The sequence below is a fragment of the Phoenix dactylifera genome, chromosome 1 (genome assembly GCF_051530095.1).
Source record: "Phoenix dactylifera cultivar Ajwa chromosome 1, Ajwa_hap1_PhDact_Kaust_v1.1, whole genome shotgun sequence".
In the NCBI taxonomy this organism is placed as follows: domain Eukaryota; kingdom Viridiplantae; phylum Streptophyta; class Magnoliopsida; order Arecales; family Arecaceae; genus Phoenix; species Phoenix dactylifera.
In genome coordinates this window covers 46772081-46790875 of record NC_143190.1, presented here as the reverse complement: position 1 = coordinate 46790875, position 18795 = coordinate 46772081, and the positions used below count along the sequence as shown (strand labels likewise).

The 18795-nt window shown below is 36.7% G+C and overlaps 1 protein-coding gene and 1 long non-coding RNA gene across 5 annotated transcripts; both read right to left on the bottom strand.

Moving 5' to 3' along the window:
* Positions 1-599: 599 nt before the first annotated feature.
* Positions 600-1234, bottom strand: LOC149768704 (uncharacterized). Its single transcript, XR_016396114.1, has 2 exons — positions 1043-1234; positions 600-907 (listed from the first exon to the last, which is right to left on the bottom strand). It is a non-coding gene; the product is annotated as an uncharacterized LOC149768704 (long non-coding RNA).
* A 114-nt stretch (positions 1235-1348) lies between these two features.
* MOS7 (nuclear pore complex protein-like protein) lies at positions 1349-14090 on the bottom strand. Of its 4 annotated transcripts, XR_015968543.2 has the most exons (10): positions 13531-14034; positions 12399-12550; positions 10909-11031; positions 9662-9806; positions 6557-6618; positions 5961-6177; positions 2922-3854; positions 2232-2329; positions 1830-2141; positions 1349-1749 (listed from the first exon to the last, which is right to left on the bottom strand). XR_015968543.2 is itself a non-coding variant. In XM_008789400.6 (9 exons), exons 1-9 carry the CDS (start codon positions 13900-13902, stop codon positions 1490-1492), a joined length of 2514 nt encoding a protein of 837 aa, XP_008787622.3. In that variant the 5' UTR covers positions 13903-14090; the 3' UTR covers positions 1349-1489. The 4 variants fall into 4 exon arrangements, 2 of the variants coding, with proteins under 2 accessions (XP_008787622.3, XP_088559988.2); XR_015968540.2 differs by having other exon boundaries at positions 1830-2329; XM_008789400.6 differs by lacking the exon at positions 2232-2329 and having other exon boundaries at positions 1830-2079; positions 13531-14090.
* Between the last annotated feature and the right edge of the window lie 4705 nt (positions 14091-18795).

Here is an 18795-nt window from a genome sequence, read left to right as displayed (position 1 = left end):
TACATATAAATTTCTTGTGAACATCTGAATCTATGAAATGAGAAGAAGATGCAATGAACGACAGACACGTTAAGAAGACCTGAATTATATGCAAGATTTAAGTTAATGTCTTCCCATACCTGTTTCTGAGCCGAGCACCATGCTCTTCCACTCGAGCACCACAAGCATCCTAATGCATTGGATCTTAGCTAGCACTAAGATTCCCCATTTCCTTGACAACGCCTATCACCTCCTCACCAAGACCTGGCTCTTCGATGTTGTCACAATCTTATTCTCCTTCTTGATGACAGTGCCAGCAAAAGTAAGGAAGTAGCAGAAGAGGACATCATTTCGGCATTATTGTTAAGGTGTTCGACATGAAGGTACATGAGGGAGTGGCACCATTCCATATCCACCACCACCATAATAACCACCCCTACCCCTACTCCCACGGTCACTATTAGCACCACCAAGGTCGCAACGATCACAATCATCACCGCCACCATGATTGTGCAGCTACAACGGTGGAAAGTGAGCCAGAATGGGAATTGGGACTAAAGTTGCTGGAAAGGCATGGTGCGGCCACGATGACTGATGATGAGACATAAGATGGCTAGGGATTTTCTTTTTTAAGGATCTTGGGATGAGCAGAGGTGCCAGCAATGGTGTCGATCTGAGGTATGATTTTTGGGATCATGGTGCTGGTGTTGGTGATAAATAGAGAGACCTTGTTGCAAGTAGGGCCAGAAGCCATCAACGGTGGGGGGTTTGAGTGTGATGCCCTGTATCTACTCTCATCGTTGGCTTCATACCAATCATAATCAATGGATCAGCAGACGCTGAGGAGACGTATTGTTGGAGGGGCAGGTGGAATGTTGACTTCATCCCTGGTCGAGTGGCTCTTCATCGGTAGGATCGGCTTGTATAGCTAGGTTCTCCAAGGGCCATCAGGAAACAAAGAAGGTAGCGTTGGTAAGAAACAATTATTAAATGGACCAGGCCCGGTCGACCACAATTTAGCTGCAACAAACACAAACTTCTTCTTGGAAACTCGGTTTTAAACCTGTTGAATCCTCATGCAGTGCGCTTGAGCAGCGCCATCTCGCTGAAGCCGCCATCGGTCCACGAGACCAGACACGGCCAATCGTGCCAGGAGAGCCCACAAGAAGTAACCGTTCCATTGGAGGACATCAGCTATGTGGCTTGCATCGCAGCTCCAGAAACTGCAAACGTTTACTTTGGTGGTCCAGATAATCTGCCACCCAGAATGAAATCTATCAATTGAATGGCCACAACAATAGCATGAAATTGAACCCCAGGAGTTACATCTGCCTTTTGGATTGATTGGCCATTCAAAATCACTCAATTCTTTATCTTGCAATGCAAATTATGCATATTAATATATAAAAATGATTTGATATTATGTCAAACAACATCCATGATACAAAACTACAGTCAACATTCAGATAAGGGCATATTTGACTGTAAATTGGTTTTTTTCATAATTTTGCTATTTCTCCTGGTTCTTCAGTTCATTTTCAATGAGTTTTACCTTCTTGGCATTATCAATGTTAAGACTGGAAAGCTTTTGCAGAGATGATTTCAATTGCAACGTCTGAGCATCTGACACATGGCTCTTTCCCCTAACTGGTGTTTGCCTGGAAGCATTCCGTGAACTAACTGGTGAAGACTGACTATATCTTTTCAGCCTTGCATTCAAAGATTCAATAGAAGAGTGCAAGGCGTCCAACTCTAAATCTGCAAATCTTTCTGCATGAAATTGAAAAATAAATATCAAATTTATGATCTATAAATAGGTCAAATGAAGAGTGCAGCGAACTACAGCATACCAAGCTCGGCCTTAAATTCACGTTCTGCTCTTGATAATGGTTTCTTGCTTGCTCCAGGTAACTTTTTGAAATTCTGTAGACGTTGCTCCAAAAGTTCATATACCTTGAAGGCACGATCGGTCCGATTTTTTATGCCTTGTTCTTTGGCTTCAACATTCAGAAGCAACTGCTTTGTCTCATGCAAATGTTTATGTTGGTCTTCAATTATTGTTTTTAGATAACCCGCATGCTCTTTGAGTTCAATATAGACCTAAGCATGCAGTATCAGGTCAACTTCAGGAAAAGCATGATTCAGATGGATAGCAGATTTGTCTAGAACACGAGATTATGCAACCAGAAAATTCAGAGGTTAGGTCTCATCATGATCCAAGTAATAAAATCTAAACCCAGTCTTTATGTTACCTAAGTGTTCTGTACAAACCAGCTTGTGAATACATCAAGAGGCCTGTATTCTTTCTTCTTCTGTCTCTAACTGTAGAAAAGCTAGGCTGGCTACATCACTTTTGATGGTCATGCATCACAGAAATAAAATATAGATAAAAAAAGAAAAATGCCTTCTTCTTTACAACTATGTGAAAAGGATGATACTTACAGAAAAGAAATATTTGTAAGCAAAAAGATCTGAAAAATCCAATCAACAGAAGAAAAAAAATGAGAGCAAAGTTTCGCTATTCTGCCAGTACAGTATGGTACAAACCATACAAAACCAATACTTGTATTGGTACGGTACCAGTTCACTATTTTCAAAAAAAAAATGAAAGAAAGAGACCACTAGATCAAACCTTTTTACTTGAATACTGGAAGAGCCTCTTTTTTCAGAATAATACAGGACGAGGCACTGTTCATCTAAAATGCATGTTTCCAAATATCCATGCATGGATTGGAATTATACATTATTTTTCAGCTATACCTTACCCAGAAGGATGGGATCTTCTTATGGGCAATGAATGAAGACCATGGCCAAATGGAATAAATACTGTAAAATTATGTGCTCATCTAAAATCCTAATACATGATGTATGCAAGTTTCCTCAACTGTCATGATAATAATGAGAATTAAGCAGTGATGATGAAGTATTTTCTTTGTTGTTACCTTGTGTGCATACTCCACATAGTTCTCATGAAAAAGCTTGATATAGTGATGAAGAGTTGATCGTCCTTCAATCGAATCAGCAGTTAAAGATTGAAGAGTTGTTGAAGGAGGAACAAGGATGACCTTTGGACCATCAAGAAGCTCTTTGCTTATAATCTCAGGGATAGCATTTTCTGTATCATCAACAGACTTAGTGTCCATATCATAAAGATGGGGTGGTAATTCATTCCAACCCTTCATCCCTAGCAGAATACACTCATAAGAGGATGTGATTCCAATTATTAGTGAATGACCATATGGATCAGCGATTGAAACAAAACCAGAGAGCACTGGAGAGAAAGAAGCATTAATGCCTGTACTGAGGATAGGATGCACAGAAGGTGCTTTTGCAATCTTGTCTGGTGCAGAAGATAGATTTGTGAAAGGCAGAAAATGCAAAGTTACCAAGTCTATTCCCCCACCATGAAGACAGCAAAATTTCTCTGAAACAAGAGGATCAGAAAACAAAGAAAGCTGGCAATTATTCAATGCATTTTTTGGCAGTGCTAAGTCTACAATAGCTAGCCTGAGCAAAGGAGGTGGACATCCCACCCAAATCATATCTGCAGTACTGCTGATATTTGATACCAGGTCAAGTGATTGGCTGGATTTTAAAGTAGAAACTTCTCGCATATTCAACTCACAAATCATAGCAATGCTCTTTATATGACCAGAAGAATCCACATTAAGGTGGGGAGGACTACCATTGTTCCAGTGAGGTTGGACTTCATCTGCCAGGGCATCAATCTGCAGCTGCCCACTGCTCCAGGCAGTCACAAGAACTGAATCCTTGTCAATAGAACAGTAAAGAAGATCTACAGCCCTGCCATCACAACCTGCACTGCTCTGGAAATCATGATTCTCTTCACCAGGACAAATTTTACCAAGAGGACCCTGCACCAGTAATGCACAAGATTGTTACTTACAGAGCACAAAGAAAGACAATGCTATCCCCCCCCCCAACTGAAAGAAAAAGAGCAATTTTTCGTATTCACGGTAGAAGGGGCATAAAATCACCTATAATAAGTACAATAATCTGATTCTTGTTGATAGCAGAGGCCATAAAGATAAAAAGCATTTCATATCTATTGCCATTAGCACATTAAATCAATATATAAGAGCTACATTGGTGCACTTTATGAATGGATTTTCTTTTATTTCAAAGTTCGCAATTAGACCTTCAAAGCCATCTTGTCTAGCATCGTTGCTCAGAGAATAAGATTTGCTCTCTCTACACTTGCATGTTTTAACTAATATCCTAGACTGTTAAAAATATAAAAACACGACTATGGCCATCAAAACAAATCTCGATGATTTGAAGTTGGCTTTATCAAGCCTTGTTAACAAGCATTCCTGTTCAGGGCAGCCTATGATGTTATTTCTAAAACAAGGAATGTGCTAGCATCCACGGAACCAGAAGTTGGACCAATTTCATAGTTCGATGTGCCTTTTTCAATACTTGCTGTCTACCTAATATCAAGTGTAAAAATAAAACACTATCATATTATAGGGAAAATGAAAATTGGTTTTTCAGTTTCTTTCCTTTTTTGTAAGTTCACCTGTGAGTAACTAGATGCACAAGGGACTATAAAAATATTGCAAATGCTTAGGGAACTAGAAAGAAGAAGGTCGTAAGGACACAATAAGAATGGTGAATGGCAGCTGAATTTGAAATCATGCATTTTAATTTTCATAGTAGCAAAAGTAAGAGTAACATACAACCAAATCAGAGTTAATAGAAGCGCAGCTAAACACCTTGATAACAATGTGAGCCGATGCATACCATTATCAATGCTAAAGCAAGAAACTATATTTAACTACTTATTCTTGCAAGAGATGGGAAAGTTTTATAGGAAGGCCAAAAAAACCAACCAACTTTAGAATGCTCATCAATATGATCATTTGCCTAGAAAGTCATTATGGCAAGAAAATATCAGAAAATATAAGTAACCACACAGAGAGAGGAGTACTACAAATCTGTGCGCACAATGAAGGTGCAAAAGATGATCAAGTAAGAGGGGATTCATCATCAGTAAAAAGAAACTTCAATTGAAGCTGTATACTCCATCAGAACTTTAGCAATGCATGTGCGTTTAAGCAAGTTAAGGTGTGACTTTTTTATTTATGACAATGATTGGTTTTGAGAGTGAATGCAGTTTTAAGATTGATACAACTCCCCCCCCCCCCCAAAAAAAAAAAAAAATATGTTGTCTTAGAACAATGATGATATTCTACTTTGAGCATGAGCCAATGGATACATCAATACTGTCTGTCAATGTACTAGGTCTTGACCAGCACCCAGTCTGATCTGGCTAGACCGATCGATATTCTTGAGCAAAAAAAAAGAAGAAGAAAAAGAAAAAACTAAACTCATACCTCCACAAGCTTGCCGTTAACAATTCCTGCCTTTCCCAATGCTCAAAGTGGAACCCTAACACTAAGCATGAAGTTTCAGATCGAGTATCCACGGCTTAATAGATCCAGATTTCAATCACTGTTAGATCTTAGTGTTTTGTGAAAATCTAAAATTGAGAAGAGACTGCAACAAACCACGACTTAAAGAAGGGCATATATTGTGTTCAGGTCCTCTACAAGGAAGTTAAATTCAAATATTTGGCCAAAACAATTGCTGTGAATTATGAAACTGACAGTTAAAATATCTGATGATATTACCGTGGCCTAAATTTTACAATTATTCCCTCTAAGCAAATTAGTAGCTATTCTGGTTCAAATCATGTTAACACTTACCCTCTATACATATCATACTATTATAATCCAGTTTAGCATTCAAACTTTTCTAAATCTCATAATGATCAAAAAAGTTGGCTGATGAATATTATTATTTAAAAAGAGAAAAATACAGAATTACCACAAAAGAAATCCACACTATCCTTGAATCAACAAAAAATGCATCTAATATGATAGAAAGAAATTCCATATGCTGAAGAAAGAAGAGTTATGGCACCTATTTGCAACAAGCCACCAGCCAAATTCTCTAACCTGTAGTGAAAGAGATGCATCTATTGGGGCATACGGATGAGCTCTTGATGCCAATACACTGCCTTCCTCAAATGATTGATCTGCTAAATCTGGAAATGTTGCTTCTAACCAATCAATAGCCAAACGTGAGTTGCTAACAACTTTTAAATCTGATGACTTCAATCCAAACTCATTCATGTCTTCATAAATTTCTTCTACATATGCCCGACTGCAGAGACTGCATACCATGAATACCAAATACAATAATCAATAAGCACATGAACATGATGTTACAAAAACACAACTCTCAGATTTTAGATATCCTGTCTTGGTGTATTTTCTTTTTTCTTGAGATCAAAGAAAAACTGCCTCCATTATATTGTCCATATCATTATAAACTATAAAACTGTCTTGGTGTATTTCCTTGTCTTTATCATTATATATTAAAAAACTGCCTCCACTATATTCCAGTATTTTTTTTCTTCCTTTGTTAATTGGGTAAAGCTCTCTTATTTCGCTACAAAACTTTAGCACAACAATAAGAACCTTCACTAAAAAAAATAACTGGTGTAACAACAAAAGTAACAAGCAAATATTTGGAAATGAAACAAAACTACCTTCCAAAAGGAACAACTGGGCAAAGGGCATAGACTGAACCATCACTATATAGAACAAATATCTGCATGAACATAAAAAAGCAGTTAACTTGAGAATAAAACAAGGGTAAACACAAAAAATCTTTTTTTTGTTTAACAAATAACTGGGAGCAAGTATGGATATTAAAGGAGAAGTTTAGCATTTATTAAACGTGAACGATATACGGAGAGGAAAGACAGTTTATTATTACAACTTCAAAGAATGTCAGTCCACTGGAATGTGCAATTATTACAACTTCAAAGAATGTCAGTCCACTGGAATTTGCAAGTGTACATGAAAGGTGCATGTGGGTTAGGTAGACCCAGGTGGATCCAGCATAACCGCATTTAGGTCTAACACCAAATGAAAAATTTAATGTTTGGTTGATTGTAAATCCCAAACCTAAACAAGACTCCCCGAGCAATTTGAGCATGGCTATGACATGAGTGGACCCTCCCTACAAAGATCAAAGTGGAATGCCCTAAAAATTTAATCTAATTCGAGATGATAACCATTATGTCAAGTCTAGGTCGTATCTTAGACCAGCAAAAACAATCTGAACATAGTCCAAGTCATATCGAGATTGGGCTTGTTAGCTTGACCACACCCATCTGCACACATTTTCATATCATAGAATGCTTTCTTCGACATATAGTCCTTTATAGCTTTCTTCATCAAGATGGTTTTCTTTCCTTTTTTAATGAATTGATACTCTAATTATTTTTCCATTTTTAACAAAAATAAGTATTTTAATATTAAATTTATTGAACGAATTTAATGAGTTCTTTTGGTTGTAGGGAATGTGATATGCTTATGCAATTGGAGGTTTGACTCTCTTTCAAAACAATTTTATGCAATTATTTGATTCACACATATCTCCGGTTGCAACTTAAGAGTTTAGAGGATTGGATATAAATTTTCAATTTTATTTATGATCCACTTAGCTGGACCAGGTCTAAACTTTAATTCAAATGCATGTCCAATTGAAAACTTAAGGAGATTTCGTCTAAATTCCAAATCTTATAATCCGCACATGAAACACTTTAGGATCTGGTAAGAAACATGCATAACTAGGTTTAAATGTTTAAATATGGTATTAAAAGCTTAACAAAATCCATTAGAATATAATTAGAAACGAAGAACCCATTTCTCTCCTTTCTCCTTCACCCTCTTCATCCTCCGAGATAGAGGAACCAAATTTCAAAATCTCCCAAAATTAGTGCATATCATGGGAATGTATCATATGTAAATAATTTTGTATCAAAAACCATGAGAAAGGAATACATTCAATCAATCAATTGCAGCAGCATCACAAATATGAGAAAGAAAAACTCCTAAAGTCCAATCCTAGTAGACCCAATCCACAAGGAAGAACAAGAAAGAAAAGCACTTCAAGAATCTAAAGACTTGTTTGGTTTGCAGGAAGAAAAATATGGTCAATAGAAAAATGAAGAAATTCCTCATGTTTGTTTGGAGTTTTCAAAAAAGAGAGATAGATAAGTAGCTTTCCCATGAGAATAAGATTCCCACATTTCATAAGAAAGAAAAATCCATGTGGGCATGAAAAAGTCCAATTCCCACTAGCTAAAAATGGGGTAATGTTTTTTTCCAAAAATGCTCTTAAGTTTTTAGATAGAATGGATTTTTTTTCTTTATTAAGGGCATAACAGATATTTTACACAACTTTTCCAGAAAAATAGATCAGCCAAACATAAGCCATTTTGGAATGTGTCACTTTTCCATGGTCAACCAAACATGCAAAACCCACTTTTCCAAGCATCATATACCCAGACATTAACTCTCCAGGAAAAATATTCCAGTGAGGAGAAATTCTTCCTATGAACCAAATAAGTCCTCAAAATCACGTCCTCCAATTTAATAATGGGACAATTGTCTCATGCGAACAATGTGATCTTGATAACGGCGGCAGCTACTTTTATATCTCAATGTACTTGAACCAATGTTTTGGCCACAGTACATATCTTAGGCTCTTCTTTAATGTCCAGCAAATAAGCTAATTAACATGGGTTGAGACTTGAGACTATACCACCAAAAGGAAGGACTGATTTGAGCATGAGCAATTACTGGATTAAAAAAAAGAAATGATATATGACACACACACACACATATATATATATATATATATAAAGCTTAAAGTAGAAGGAAATGTTAGAAAGTGTGAAATCTTGACAAATAATAACAGTCTAAACATAATGTACTAGAAAGGATTTTTAAATCAATCAAGGAATTAAGATTCAAATTGTTTTTTAAATAAATGGATTTTGCTAAAGGAAGTAGGATGATTTTATTCTTTAAAAAGAGGCGGACATTCTATGCATAGAAATTTTTCAAATAGAAAGAGGCTCTTGAAAAATTTGGAAGATGCACAGAGCAAATAATAATAATAATAATAAAGAGAGAACATACGGAAAGAAACAGAAATGCAATGGAGTAATAATCACATAAGATGCAAAAATGAGCAAACTATGAAATTCATAAACTCAAAGATTCGAGATGTTGAAAAAATGCAGAGTGAAGATGATCGTGCTAAATTTATAATAGTATTAGGATGATATAGAATGTACGCAAATGGTTTTAGATGTACAAATGGAAGAACACAAGGTATGGTATCAGTGCTAATGTGCTATAACATGTTCCAAAGTAAAATGATGCATGACATTTAACAACATAACAATATATAACACTTGATTGCTTCTCATTAGTCAGACATCAATCCCACAAATGAAACCCAGAAAACCAAAATTGACAATGGACCAGTACAGCAGAAAAAGATCTAGTGCAGCTAATAAGAAAAATTCAAAAAGAACAGATAGGCTTCACTGGTAATCCTTCTATAGGTGATATAATTGTTGATGATTGGAAACAATGAATTAAAGTTTAGTAGAACAGAAAAATTAAGGATCATTCATAACAATATATGACATATTAACTGCAGGCAATAAGCAGGCCGTTCAACAAATGAACTACATTATTACAACAAATAAAGGAAATGCAGCCGCCATAAAAATGACATACAGAATATGGGATCAAGAACATACTAGCATATAAAATAGAGTTACACTTACAGAAAATCTATCCCATAAATGTTGACCTCCATATGAGAATGCCACTGGGCAGATTGATGCAGCATTGTGGCATCTTCCAGGTTCAAATGGCTGCAGATAGTATTCCTGCTCTGGTCGCTCTAAATCAGATGACAAATCAAATAGCCTGCAGAAAGAGCTTTTAAGTTTCTAATGGCAGAAGTGCAACTGTTTCAATCATTGGAATCAGCAGAAGAGATTTTAACCAGCATATCTTAGATAATATCTAGCAACAAGTGGTAGACAGATATCATGCAAACATAGTAATATTAAAAAAAAAAATCTTGTCAGCGTTGTTGCTAAATCACCTTCATGAAGAAAGTTTAACAAACTTATTCAAAAGAAGAAAATGCAGGATACTTATCACGAACAAAAAGGTTAATCATGTATTTGGAGTCATATTGTAAGATGCTAGTTAGGAACATGCCATGCTCATGAAATTGATGAGGGAAATTGGAGGAGATAATGTGACGAAGAATATGTTTTGCACTACCAATTAATGGCAGAGTTGCATGCTTTTTAAGAACTGTCAGACAAGATAGAGAAAAAAGGGGGTAGAATCACCAAGGACTTGAGAAGCATGTCAAGCATCATAGGATCATCCTCTTATATGAAAATCATTTTCATTATTATGAGTCCTCGTACTAAAACTCCCATTTCCTTGATCTATTACATGCAACGATATGATCCATTTATGTGGAAGGCATCATGGTTCTGATTTCATCAGCCCATGAGGTACTTGGAATTATAAAGTCTTGCTGCCTGATTTCCTCTCTTATTTACTTGAACTAATAAAAACACTCTTAACATATTCTAAGATTACTTACTTATTTCTCTTTTTAAAGAGTCTTAAGAGGGTGCATTTATAAAACAATTGGGTGTATCTAAGAGGCTTCATGCAGACTCCAGGTCTCATGATAATAGCGATTATCTCCAGTTGTAGTGGTAAAGATGTAATATGAAGAGAAATAGACAGAGCACATGGTTTGCTTCATTGACAAGGAAAACATCTAAATACATACACTTAAAGAGATAAAAATTTCTCTTATACAACAGGAAGATATTGGATTTGAAATTATGATGTATTGAAAACACCACATATGTACAAAAAATGGTAAATAGAGAAAAAATATGAAAATAAATATAATATTCAGCAATATAATGGTATAAGTTTCAGTGCAAAAAAGGTAATAGTGCTTCTGTTTATGTAATTTATTTTTATGACATACCTGAAAACCGAATCTGATGACAAGATGCCCAAATGACTACTACTGTAAGGGTGCCATGATACTCGTAAAGTTTGTAAACCATTGTTGTGGCCAAACAATATTTGAGAAGCAACTGAAACTGTCCTGTTTTAACATTTGCATCCATAAGCCTTTAGTCTAGCAGCCTAAAACAGTGATTGCAGATAATATAAGGAGACTTCTGATCACTAAGAACAGAGCTAAAATCATTAGCATTTATTTATGCTGAAAATTGTAGAACCCTAAAGCAGAATTTTGTTTGTTTCTGCTGATATAGGATAGAGAAGAATTCACCTTGATGCAAAAAGACAGTAGTGATTATTATATTTTATCAACTAATAAAATAACAGAAGCTACGAAATGTTCAAAAACTTAAAAAGTAACATCATCAGCTGATGCACATGCCAATGAAAAAGGAACATGCCCATTTTATGTAGTAAAATTCTATGACTGCATGTCACACAATGCACTCCAAAGTGTGGTTTCTTAATAACATTCAAGTTTGAATAACAAGTTTAAATGTGCTTTCAATTAAAGAATGGTCCTGAACATAACACAACAATACAGAAAGCGGGGTCATTTTGCCGAGTTCCTTCGACATGGTTCTCTCGACGCGCCCTAGTGCTCAAACCTAGTACATGGACATGGGTTCAAAATGATTTTTGCTGCGCCATATGGAAATGTCAAACCCCAATAGCTGGAGTTTGTCTCAGTGCACAAAAATTGAAAAACATTATTTCTCCTCGGTGTTATTTTTATAGAAACAAGGCCTTGAGCCAGATCTATACCAACTGCTAACCTGGTAGAGCAAAATATAAAATATTTGGTAATGAAATTATTGAACCTAATACAAGGTTACAAAGTTCTTTATGTTTGTGATTGGAGTCTTTGGACATCTCATATTTTTCCTAGGAGTGTCATTAAAGAAACCTCTATTCGTTGGATGTCTTCTTTCCAAATTGTGCTTCCTGATGGTTTAAGTTTTATACATCAATACACCAGAAAAGAAAAAGATACACATCAAATACATGAGAACTAGGAAATCATTGTTATCACCATACGGTTCTACCCTTAGTAGCACGAAACTTTGACCTACGGCGTCAGACCTTTCTGGAAACTCATCCCTACACCTGCTTCCCAAACATTTGCTAGTTTTTCTTTTTGAGAGATCTGCATTTTTATACACGCACTCGAATCCATTCCCACATCCACTCCCACTTCTATTAATTAAGATTCTAACCAATATGTAATCACATTGATACAAAACATATAAAGAGTTTGCATAAGCTAAATAGCATCTTTTCCCTTTTTAATCACTTCCAAGTCATCTACTTCTTTGGTTTTACTAAAATTAATTGGAAAATAGACTAACAGATTTTATAATGACCAGGAAAAACAATGCAGTAATAATGATGTTAACAAAAAGTAGCAGTTCAGGACTATAATTAAAAGTTTTTGTACTTCTGATATACCTGCAAGTAAATGTATTGTCATTCTTATAAGTCCTTTCAAATAAGTACATGAGGCTGAGGCTGCCAGAGCCAACAAATAATAATGATGATCCATCTATATTGAGAGAAATATAGTTGACCACAAATTGGATCTGAATATCTGGCAACAATAACTGCACATAAAGCAATACTGGTATTAGCTAAAACTAATGTTTGATTGGAGAAATAAAAATGTTGATGATCACAAGAGAAAAAGTAGAGAAGATCTATATCAACTGCCTAACTAGGTTTCAATGGTTACCGCATGATCCGATTATCTGAAGTTTATATTTCTCATGTATATGAAGTTACATGAGATTTTTACACAAATTAGGATGATTAGTCTTTAAGCAGAATCTTCATTTAATATGCAATGCACGTCAGGTCTAGATGCCATATTATGGTTCTAAAAACTAAATCATCACATCAAAAACTTCATGCCAGAAATGCAATTTTCCATGATCCATAGAAATATTTAAACAAGATCATATGAACTCATGAGTTAATTGTGCAATACCCATGATATGTGAATAGCGTCACATGTCTCGTGTATCAATATTGGGACTAGCAGATACAGATAGAGGCCCAACTTGCATGTAATTGGTGAGAGATTGCCCATGTTTCTTTATATTTGTTTTATTCTCCAAAAGCATTTGAAGATCTGGACAACATACATAACTGCCTTCATAGAAAGCCAGAATTAACATGCATTAACCTAACTAGGTCTTGATGGAATTACCATGATCCTCAATGCATTTTATGCTGTATCTGATGAAACTATGTCTTGGAAGAATGACATTTTAGAAATTCCGTATTTCTGATTTCATACTTTGCCATCTTCTCTCGATTATATGAATTGGTCAATAAATATTCGATACATGGCAAACGTTATGCCAGATTTACCTAATAGTTTTGAGTTCACCATCTGTCAGCAAATTATATGTCCTACAGATGACGCGGATAGCAAGTAATTGTCTCGGTTTTGTCACCTATGGGTCCTTAAAAAGAATAAAAGACCATCAAGAACCGAAAAAATCCTTGTAATCTAACCAGGATCTCCATTCTTGGACTAATCTCAATCAAGAAAATGCCTATCTCAACAAAGAACATGTACCTCAGAAGGGACGGCGGCCTCCGCGAAGACAGAGGAGGAGGAATCGGGTTGGGGGTCGCGGAAGCGAAGGGAGAGACGGTGGAGACAGCGGGCCTCCGGGTCCCACAGGTAGAGGCGTGACGACGAAGCGTCCCATGCCGCCAGGTTGCCGCTTCTGCCGCTGCTCTCCGTCGGCGTGCAGCGGGGGCCGGAGAAGACGGGGTGCTTCTGGAGCGCCACCCACTCTACTGCTTGGGGCGTAGAGGCTTTCTTGGTGGCAGCCGAAGCCGCTTGCGGATGGGGAGGGGAAGAAGAGAAAGAGGAAGGAGAAGACGCGGAGAAGGCATCGTGATGGCGGTAGCTGCCGCCCTGCCGCCGCCACGCAGCTTCCATGGCTATAAGCTCGCTGCAGCTACCGAAGCCCACCTCGTCTCCGCTGATCTCGGCTCCGAATACGGGAAAGGGGAAGGCGGTGGTGAAAAACCCTTGGCTCGGTCCGCAAGCGGGATAAACCCCCTCGGTCCTCCGGTAACCCCGGGATATATAATTGCTAAAATATACTAAGAAAAGGCCGTTGGAATTGCTATACCTGACGAGCCAGTCAAAGACGGTATAAGTTGGGACGACTTATATCATGAACGACGGTATAAGCTGGAATTGGGTTATCCGGGTAGCTCAAACCCATTTGATTTTGTTTTAGCAAAAAAAAAACTACCCTCCCCGCTCACGAACGGTGTTATTTTTCCAGTGAAATATAGTTTATTTTTTATATTACTTTGGGTTGTATTATACCCATTGTTATTTTTATGGTGATATTCCCTATTAATGTGTAAACTTGGCTCATCATGTTCAGCTTTCTTTTGGTAGTTCTTCGCACTCTTTCTCCTTGGCTCTTCACACATAACAAAAAAAAAATATTTTATTTTCCTTCTTTACTTTTTTTTTTTTTGCTTCCCTTCTGTCTTCCTCTCTCTCTTCGATTCTTTCTTCTTCTTAGCATTCTTTCTTTTTCCTTCCATATCTATTATTCCTCACTTTCTCTCTCCCTATCCTCTCTTTTTTTTTCCCTCCTTTCTCTTTTGATCCTTGCATTAGCCCTTCACGCACAAAAAATAGAAGAACATTTTATTTTTGCCTCGAAAAAAATATTAGAATTTTTTTCAGAAAATTAGAGCATAAATATCACCTGCTTTTTAAGAAGAAAATGTCACAACCTTTTTTTCTTTTTCAGTGTTTTTTCCTTTTTTTTTCATGGAAGCTGCAATACAAACAAATTATCTAAAGTAAGGATTTTTTCGTGAAGGTCCCCATATGTGTGTATATATATATATTTAACCTGAGGAAGAGGCAAATTTTTCAAATCCTTAATTGCGTTCGAAACAAAGACATGTGGCAGCTATTTTTTTTAATTTTTTCTTTTGATTTGATCCGGCTCCAAATGGTATCCACCGGTCATCCATCATCAGGCTCCATCACATCCATAGAAAGGTAAACAATTCTTTTTCCTCAAATGCAATTTAATAATGACATGTGTCATCTAAGAGCTCGGTTCGCGGAAAAAGAAGGGAAAAAAGTGTAGTCAACGAAAAAAATAAAGAGATGCCTCTTGTTTGGTTGGAGTTTTCAAAGAAGAGAGATAGAAAAGTTGTAATCCTGTGGAAATATGATTTCCATGTTTCATAGGTAAATCTTGTAAGCTATAATTAGGATCATAAACAATCATAAAAGAGTAGCGTATCTAAATCCATTGAATAATCTGATCAAATAAACTTGTTTCTTCCTCTTGACCCCTGTTAATAATACCTGTGATGGAGACTGGTTTCTGTGTTTTTCAATAAGGCAGAGAGAGACCCCCTTAAGTTTATCTTTCCATCAAAGATAAGGGAGTTACAACTTCTCAGGGAGTCAGTTACTATAACCATCCAGTAACCAACTATGATTGGTCATGTGGGTCAAAAACTAACTTTCTCCCACTTGGCCCATATGACCATAATTTGGTTAGAATGATATAAATATTAGGCGCGCATCATTCCAATTCACAGTCAGTTTGGTCATGATAATACCATAATTAAACAACTTACTAGTGCGAGTCATGGCGGTTCCATATCCACAAAGTGACATAGTTCCTTCCAAGTACCACAACACCAGCAAATTATTTAACCACGGTCCATAAATGAGAAGTATCTATAATGGTCAAAATTATGTCTTTGTCAAAGACAATTCTTGTGATCATACATTCAAACTCATTCATGTACATATATTTTAAAAATAAAAAAGTCAAAAACATAATTAATTATATCTAAGTGTCAGAGAAATAAACATAATACAATCCTCAACTAATATTATGGGCTACAACAAAGATCCATTCTTTGAACATGCTCCTTAAAGGTCTTTGGTTGTAAACCTTTTATCAAAAGATCTGCAATCATGAGCTTTATCCTCATATTTTCTATAAACACATTTTGTTTCTGAACTTCCTCCTTAACAATAAAATATTTAAGCTCAATGTGTTTAGCACTATTAGAATATTTATCGTTTCTGGAGAAATGGACGGCTGCAGTATTGTCACAAAAGATTCTCAGCGGCCTGGCAATAGAGTCCCCAATCTCCAATCCCGAGATGAAGTTACACATCCACAAACTATGAACCGTGGCCTCCAAGCATGCCACAAATTCTGCTTCTATGGTGGATGAAGCAGTACTTGTCTGTTTGGCACTTTTCATGAGATTGTTCCTCTAGCTAATAGGAACAAATAGCCAAATGTTGACTTTCTACTATCCACACATCCAGCAAAGTCTGAATTCGAATAGCCAATCACCTCAAGACTATATGACTTTCTATATGTAATCATGTAATTTTTTGTTCCTTGCAACTATCTCATCACCTTCTTTGCAGCTTTCCAGTGATTCATTCATGGATTACTTTGGTACTGCCTAGCATTCCAACTGCAAAATTGATGTCCGGTCTGGTACAGGTCTAAGCGTACATCAAGCTACCAACTGCCGAAGCATAAGGAATATTTTCCATCTACTTACGTTCCAATTCATTATGTGGGCATTGCATAAGACTAAATTTATCCACTTTCTGAATTGGAGCAACATTTGTCGAATAGTTCTCCAAGCCAAATCTCTCTAGAACTTTGTCTATTTATGCCTTTTGAGACAACCCTAACAATCCATGTAATCGATCACGAAATATTTCAATACCTATCACGTAGGTTGTTTCATTCATATCTTTCATTTCAAAGTTCTTTGAGAGAAAAATCTTAGTTTCATGCAATAAGCCAAGATCACTACTGGCAAGCAATATGTCATCAACATATAAAACCAGAATGATAAACTTGCTCCCACTAACCTTCAGGTATATATATCGATCAATAATGTTTTTCTTAAAACCGAAGAAAGTGATGGTATCATTGAACTTACGATACCATTATCGGGAAGCTTGTTTAAGACCATATATTGATTTATTTAATTTACAAACCATATGTTCTTTTTTCTTTAATGGGAAACCTTCGGGCTGAGCCATATAGACTTCTTCACCTAAACTTCTATTCAGAAAAGTAGTTTTCACGTCCATTTGGTGCAGCTCTAAATCATAATGTGCAACCAAAGCAATAATGATTCTAAATGAGTTCTTTTTAGATACAGGAGAAAAAGTCTCTTGATAATCAATGCCTCCTTTTTGAGTGAAACCTTTGGCTACTAGTCTGGCTTTATGTCGTTCAACAATGCCTTTTGAGTCGAGTTTGGTCTTAAAGACCCACTTACACCCAATTGTCTTACAATCTTCGGGCAAATCAACGACATCCCAGACTTCATTCTGATCTATTAATTTCAACTCATCTTTTATGGCATCAATCCATTTAGTACAATCAACACCTTCTATCTTGCTGAAGAAAACTAGATCTTTTCTTGTTCCTATGTCAAAATCAAATTCTTATAGATAAACCATATAATCATTTGAAATGGCGGATCTTCTTTCGCTTTGAGATCTTCTTAATGTCATCCTTTGTGATTCTTCTAAAACTTGTTCCGTGGTAATAACTTCGTCATTGAGTGTTTGGTCATTAATTTGCTGTTCAATATTGTCCAGCTGTGTGACAACTGTAGGAACAGTGATTTTCATAAAAGTCATGGGTAAAGGGAGTTGTGCCCTAACTTCTTCAATTTCCACATTTCGTGGTTTATCACTCCTACTAGTTTCACCATTCTCAATGAATTTGAGGCCATGGCCGGTGGCTACGCCAGATCCAGTGTTGGCTCTTGGCGCCATATGCCAGCCAGATCTAGCGTTGACTCTCGACGTCGTATGCCAGCGTCCGACATTAGGACGATCCGACCGCCCTTGCATCAGTCCGTTTCCAGTGCCGGCCGGCCAAGGCGATGGTCAGATCACCTTTACGCCGGTCCAATCCCATGATGGTCAGCCAAGATGGCGGCCAGCGAAGGCAACCATTGCCTTGTCCCTACGGCCATGGAGGATTGTCCATGGCTTAATGGACTGTCAAATAATAGGCCATCTACTGTGATCTGGTTCTGCGCTTTTACCGTGATCTGGTTCTAGAATAAATCAGGCTTTGATAACACGTGTAACTATAATTAGGATCATAAACAATCATAAAAGAGTAGCGTACCTGAATCCATTGAATAATTTGATTAAATAAACTTGTTTCTCCCTCTTGACTGTTGGGATTTGTATCCTAAATGTCAATCGTCAGCATATTGATGATTGAATTTTGTAAATGAACTGATAAATTAATAAAGTGTTATTTGGCATTATTCATCATTTCATCTTCAAATGAACTCTTATATGATGAAGTTCTTAGGACTTATGTTATGATAAAGAAGGATTTATCTTTGAGTCCTTAAACTTGTTCGCGACCAAATAATATGTTGTTACTAGGATGACAGCATTATCGAGATTAGGTCGTTGTGTGACATATACGTTGGTTGTCCTCTTAACCAAGGAGTGTGGAGACACTGGTATGCCACACAGGTGAAGTGTAGGAGTACATTTCACTGAACGTGACCAATTCCGGAACGCTCTACTGTCGAGAGATGTTCCGAGTGGATATGGGTATAAGTTTGGCCCTCTGACCTGAGACCGCAACCTGTGACTAGCAAGCAACTCATTGTACTTTGGTACCGGACTACCTGAATTTCTAATTCAGTGACATAAGGTCACTGGGTGCAGTCAAGTACTTGCGTAGTCAGTTGTGAGTCAAAATGGAATTGACCCCTCCTGAAAACATGAGATAATGTCTTGTGATTAATTTAGTAAAAC

What these genes read in the sequence shown, in the direction of transcription:
- MOS7 (XM_008789400.6), bottom strand. Translation starts at nt 13,902, where the DNA reads ATGGAAGCTGCGTGGCGGCGGCAGGGCGGCAGCTACCGCCATCACGAT. An exon ending in AGGCCGCCGTCCCTTCTGAG is followed by an intron (nt 12,551 to 13,530) that starts GTACATGTTCTT and finishes CTTTATGTGCAG; the next exon opens with TTATTGTTGCCAGATATTCA. An exon ending in ATGCATCTCTTTCACTACAG is followed by an intron (nt 3,855 to 5,960) that starts GTTAGAGAATTT and finishes TTACTGGTGCAG; the next exon opens with GGTCCTCTTGGTAAAATTTG.